At 37.4% G+C, this 6,225-nt stretch overlaps 1 protein-coding gene across 1 annotated transcript; it reads left to right on the top strand.

The window, feature by feature from the left end:
• The first annotated feature begins 2,697 nt into the window (after window positions 1–2,697).
• LOC119068186 (translation initiation factor IF-2, mitochondrial) lies at window positions 2,698–5,603 on the top strand. Its single transcript, XM_037171681.1, has 6 exons — window positions 2,698–2,758; window positions 3,019–3,272; window positions 3,344–3,862; window positions 3,921–3,970; window positions 4,147–4,361; window positions 4,423–5,603. Exons 1-6 carry the CDS (start codon window positions 2,724–2,726, stop codon window positions 5,453–5,455), a joined length of 2,106 nt encoding a protein of 701 aa, XP_037027576.1. The 5' UTR covers window positions 2,698–2,723; the 3' UTR covers window positions 5,456–5,603.
• Window positions 5,604–6,225: the final 622 nt, after the last annotated feature.

Below are 6,225 nucleotides of genomic sequence, written 5' to 3'. Positions count from 1 at the left end.
AAAAAGCTTAATTGGAGTTGCAACAGCATCAGCAGTGTGTTCTGTTATTTTTCATCGCAATCTCTCTATTTATTCTATTAGTATTACGTAAACTAACTCTTTACCAAGGGTATCCGGCGTAAAACGATTAAATTTGTTAATTTGTTGTTCGCCTAGTGTTTGGTATCAAACCTTTTATTTCGTTTGTTCGGACCCTTAATTTTCCTTATATATAGGACTAACGCAAGCGAAAATTGACGCTTCATTTGTAGTGATACAGGCGACAGCAGATGACAAGCCGTTTCTGAAACGCTGTTCATATGAGGCGTTATTTTTAGATGTGTAGACCCCTTTTTTCCTTGTCCCTGTCTGTAGGGGCCATCTTAAAGATGTGTCGATCGATTTCAGGAACCATCGATAAAGATGTTTGGTATTTCGACCCCATAACCCATTTTTTGTACTTTTTGAATGCCTATCACTATAACCATAGCACTTGACTCGCTTTTGCAACCGTTCGTGACTGTTCGCGTCGTTATGAACCCATTCTATTTTTTCATTTTCCTGTTTAGTTTTTCATTTTAGTTGCATTGTTGATCATAATCAATTAATAATCGTAGCTCTCGATACAAAATTGATTACGCAATGGTTATAATCAATTTAGGATCGAATTTATGTTTCGCATAAAATTCTCACAATTACTTTCGTTTGTAATGTTTAGATGCATATATAGTTATATGAAATATATAAACATCATCCATTTAATTCCAACTCTGACTACATATAGTCCATATTAAAATGATTGCTCTTCTGCAAATATCGCATCTGTTTGAATTATGATGGAACGCGCAAATATTCCAGAAGCAAATATTTACTATCGTTTCGTGAATAGGAGAAAGGGAAAATTATAGAGAACGGGTGTACTCAATGGGTGATTTGATGTTAAAAACTAAGCCTTTTATGAGCGTTATAGTAATGATATTATCTTTTACTTTTGGGGTTTTTGCTTTTTTTTATAAATGAAATTTTAGATTAGAATAGTGCGTAAGTTTTTTTTAAAAATAAAGTTTGCAATTATGTGAAGATCAACCCATTTGAAATTTGACGAAAACCTAATTAAAATTTAAAAAAAAATCTAGCCAAATAAATGTTGCGATTGTACAAATGTAAGGAAAGTCAAATTCAAGTAAAATTTTGGTATACATATTTACAAAGAAATAGAGAAGACAAACATCAAAGTCGCTACCGATACATGTTGCTCCATCTTTGGAAAAGCATTTAACTAAATGAGAGCTTTATACTACTTGTTAGCATATCTTGCGGCTAATATATTAGGCTTTGAAATTCGTTCAATGAAAATGAATCTTGTAGTGAAGTAATTATTGTAGTCGATATGTGATGTGTCTGTTTTTCCTCAATTTTTTTTTTTTTTGTTGTTGCTTTAATTCAATATTTGAATTGATTCTGCAACTTAGAACCATAGCATAATACGTTGTAGTTGTAAACATACGCTTTAACTGCAGGGATAATAGTAGATGGCGTATTTGTTTGGAGATTTTTATTTTCCCTCGTGTTAAATTAACAATATCCAAACAATTACGTAAGGTATTTTACTTGCGAAGCCTTGCGAAAATGAAAATTATCTCAAGTGTCAAAGGTGTGTCCCATGCGAAAATTTCATTTTCGCAGGGTGCTGCAAGTAAAAATATACACACGAAATATTCACAGTTCTTATGATTATTTTCCGTTACTGCTAAACATCTCCTGGTAATCTTTGAGCTCCTTCGGGGAAAACGTTACTAGTACAATTTGCAATGCATCGAGTTGGACTTTGCGTATTTGTAAGTTTAAATAAATCATATTTAGATAGAACACGCTCGCTTCACCGAAAGTATAATCAACAAATCGACTTATTAAGTCTGACGATAATTGTAATGAGTAAATTAATCGTAGATAAGTTAAATTATTCCGAAGGAATGTCTTTGAAAGTTCCGAAAGATGTCCAACTTTTTTTCGATTTGAATAAATCGGATTTTTTTCGCAACTAATCAACTCAAGACACACGTAGCATCGAAAACGTGTTTCGACTAAAATTCTCTTTGTTATAGTTTCGTTGAAAGCTAAAAAAAAATTGCTTCAAATACGTTTTCGATGACTCGTGTATTTTGAGCTTAAGGCCGTTGGATATAATAAATCATACCTTTTTGACCCTGGGTACTTGATATAATGTTACAATTCAATTTTCTCAGATTTTCAACATTTTCCATAATTAGGTGAAAAAATCGGAGAGTTCTGTTAAACATGGGAAAATTTTAGAAAATATTGGAAAATGTTTTTCCAAAAATAGTCCCTGATATTGTCTAAATAATTTTTAATACGTAAGGTAGGAAGGAATATGAAATTCGTAATTTTTCAAATTGCACTGTGTGACTGTAACATTTTTATTTTTATTTTTTAAAGAGATTTGTGACAGCAGTCATAACCACTCGTTTCCCAAGTCAGATAGGAAAAGTTAAAAGAACATTACTATCAGTCAATATATACCTCCAAATGTTTTTCACAAAACCGAAAGCTGGAGCTGGTCTGCTGGAAATGCTAACGTTCAGATTCAAGCAGCATTGTTTTTTGTTGCTCCACTCCAAATAATATTTTCAAATCTGCCCCTTTTTTCGCATATGAAGCACGATTTTTATCTATTGGGAAGTTTTTTGTTAGACAATTATTGACAGTTCTCTTAGTTCCATAACATGACTTCGTCTGTCATACGGTGTTTGGTTCTGAGGTAATTTCTTTCTTTTGCTGTAAATCCGACCCCCGGTTTTCTCACTTAATTTTAAACCATATCCTCTCGCAATGTTACTATTCATCTGAAAGCCGGTTGTCAATTTAGTTTTTGTCCAATGATGTAATTTCATTGCAATAAAACCTGCAACCGATCTTCTTCTTCTCCTTCCAATGAAAGTGGCTTCAATATTGAAATACACTACGGTCAGCTGTTTTAGCGAGAAAAAAAAATATTTGAAAAATAATTCACAATTTTAGAACTACAGTCACCGACCTCCCATGGAAACATTTTACTCGGAAATGGGTTCATCCAGCCACTTTGTCGGGAATGGTATCGAATCGTGGTATAGTCTACTCAAGGATAAATTACAAAAAAAGAAAGGTCGACGAAAAAAAGGTTGTCAATGAGACGGAGAAAAAGTTCAAGAACAAAATCAAAATAGTGCGAATTGCCGATATCTGGAAAAATATGACCGTTCAGGAATTGGCAGATTCACTTGAAAGAGAAGTTGGTATGACTTATGCAAGAAAGTTAAATTAAAAAATCAATTTTGAAACGTACAACTTCTTTCTCACCAAATAGAGTCCGTTCAGGAGGTAATGCTGTATGTGGCAGATGCCAATAATTTAGAACCATCCGCTCGATTGGAAGACCTGCAAATAACTCGAGAAATTGCCTTAAAATGCGGTCAAAAAACTAGAGTCGTAGCACCTCCCACCAAAGATACTGTGGTCGAAGTCAAGGAAAAGGATGTTTTCCCTCGACCACCTGCTCCCAAGGCCAATTTAAAATTACGTGCGCCCGTCGTCACTGTAATGGGACACGTCGATCACGGTAAGACAACGTTACTGGATACACTACGAGGTGCTTCGGTGGCTGCTGGTGAAGCCGGTGGTATAACGCAACATATCGGTGCCTTTACGGTACGCTTAGAAAATGGTGAAATGGTTACGTTCCTGGACACGCCTGGCCATGCAGCATTCAGTGCAATGAGAGCTAGAGGCGCAAATTGTACTGACATTATTGTATTGGTCGTTGCGGCTGATGACAGTGTTATGCAACAGACTAGGGAAGTTATACAATTGGCCAACGATGCAAATGGTGAGTTGACGATTCGGTAGTGTGATAAAACATCAACGGATGAATGTTTTCCTTACAGTTCCCATTATTGTGGCCATTAATAAAATTGACAAACCTCAGGCTGACATCGTAAGTAGTTTCTGTCCTTACAAATTTAAGATTGACTCGAATATTACAGTACTCGCCATGGATTCGGTCAATATAACTTTTTCCTTTTATCGCTACCGTAGAATTCAAACGCAAAAAACTTTCAATCTCAATAGTTAGTTGACCGAATTATGAATGTCTCGCTTACCGGATTTTAGGAACGCACAAAAAAAGATTTACTGCAAATGGGAATCGCGTTGGAGGGTCACGGCGGTGATGTTCAATACATTGGAATATCAGCATTGCATGGAACCAATCTTCAGGAGCTGGCTGATGCTGTGTCGACACAAGCTACTCTTATGGATTTGAGAAGTGAATATACTGGCCTTGTCGAAGGTGTGGTGATTGAATCGAAAAGGGATCCACACAGAGGGTAAATCTGAAAATTGTATTTTATGTCCGGTACAATGTGACCAACCAATTCAATTTCGTAGAAAACTTTCAACGGCAATAGTTACTCGTGGGACGCTTCGAAAAGGGGCAATTTTGGTGAGCGGCACTGCTTGGGCTAAAGTTCGTGGATTATTCGATCACACTGGGCAACTAATTGAGTGTGCCACTCCAGGCACACCAGTGGAAATTCTTGGTTGGCGTGAGCTTCCATTTGCTGGCGAAGGAATTCTGGAAGTAGAATCCGAGAAAAAGGCCAACTCAGTCATCAGTTTCCGACAGTCAAAGAGTCTAACCGAAAAAGCTCTCAGCGATTTAGAGGAATATCGTCAGAGAGAGGAAAAACACAATGCCGAGTATCAGGCAAAGCGAGCGCTACGCAAACAAACCGGCCATAGAGCGAGAATTGCAACACGTCCAAAGGAATCGGAAGCGGATGACGGCATTCCTCGCGTTAACATCGTGCTAAAAGGTGACGTACACGGATCTGTTGAAGCCATACTCGATGTGCTGGACACATACAATCGAAGCGACATCTGTCGTTTAGGTGTCGTTCACTATGGTGTGGGCGATGTTAATGAAAGCGATCTGGAATTGGCGAAAGCCTTCGACGCAATCGTGTACGCTTTTTCTGTAAAACCACCAGCGGACAAACCGAAAGGAGTTGTTGTCAAGGAATTCAACATTATCTACCGACTCGTTGACGATTTGAAGGAACAACTCAATGCCAAACTGCCACAAATCGAAGTGGAAGAGGTGCTGGGCGAAGCAAATGTGTTGCAGATTTTTGAGGTGAATGAAGGTCGCAAAAAAGTGTCGGTCTTGGGTTCTCGTTGCGTTAAAGGTGTGTTAAAGAAAGCAGGTCGATACAAGTTGAAACGACTCGACGAAGTTTTATGTGATAGCACATTGGCATCGATGCGCCACCTAAAGAACGAGGTCGACACCATAAAAAAAGACGTCGAATGTGGATTGAAGCTGGAAAATCAAGAAGTAGTGCCACAACCTGGAGATGTATTGGTCTGTTACACAACGAAGCTGCAGGACCAAAAGACAGATTGGGATCCGGGATTTTGATGGTGTCATTGGGACATGTTTTAGGCAACAATTCAAGATGTACGTTTCGTAAGCTTTAGTATTCAAATCGAATTGACAATACGTTTATTGTTTGTACAAGCAGAGCAGTGCTATGAAGATAAAATAATAAAAAGAACATTCTATATCATTTCGCTTGATGGTTTTCCCCGCTTTGGCCGAATATCACTTCACTGAACGAACTCCAACCGATATATTACTCGTGATTGAAGGTAAGTTCTACTAAGACTAACAATTTTGTTACACAAATTCAAAAACAACAACAAACAGAACACAAACATCTCGTTGGAGCGTACGCGCAATATTTATTTAGCTTTACCGTACAATGAATCGTTACGTGCTACTGACGATTTAAATGAAAATGTTGGAAGAGTGAACAGTCGTGTTACACGCACTGTTGCAACAGTAAGATTAGCTACACACATGTAACAGACACCGATTTACACATTATATCCAATTGATAACATCTATCCCGAATTGAAATAAATTATAAAATTGACCACACTGAATTGTTACACAGGAATGTCAGGCTCGTCAGGCTTTCAGACACGTAAATCGTTGCTATTCGATCGTCCTTAAAAGGCTTAAGGTTATAAGATCCTTTTATAGGCCAGCTAATCTACGAAAAACTAAGAACGGTTGATGAATTGAACACTGAGACAACAAATTGCCTTTTAGGTACAGGCATGAAATGAAGATGACTGGAAATCATCGGTCGAATACGAAGCGAATAATAAACGAGTCTAACTTGT

The sequence above is a fragment of the Bradysia coprophila genome (genome assembly GCF_014529535.1).
Source record: "Bradysia coprophila strain Holo2 chromosome X unlocalized genomic scaffold, BU_Bcop_v1 contig_173, whole genome shotgun sequence".
Taxonomy (NCBI): domain Eukaryota; kingdom Metazoa; phylum Arthropoda; class Insecta; order Diptera; family Sciaridae; genus Bradysia; species Bradysia coprophila.
Note: the sequence above shows the minus strand (reverse complement) of the source record. Positions and strands in the feature narration are given on the sequence as shown.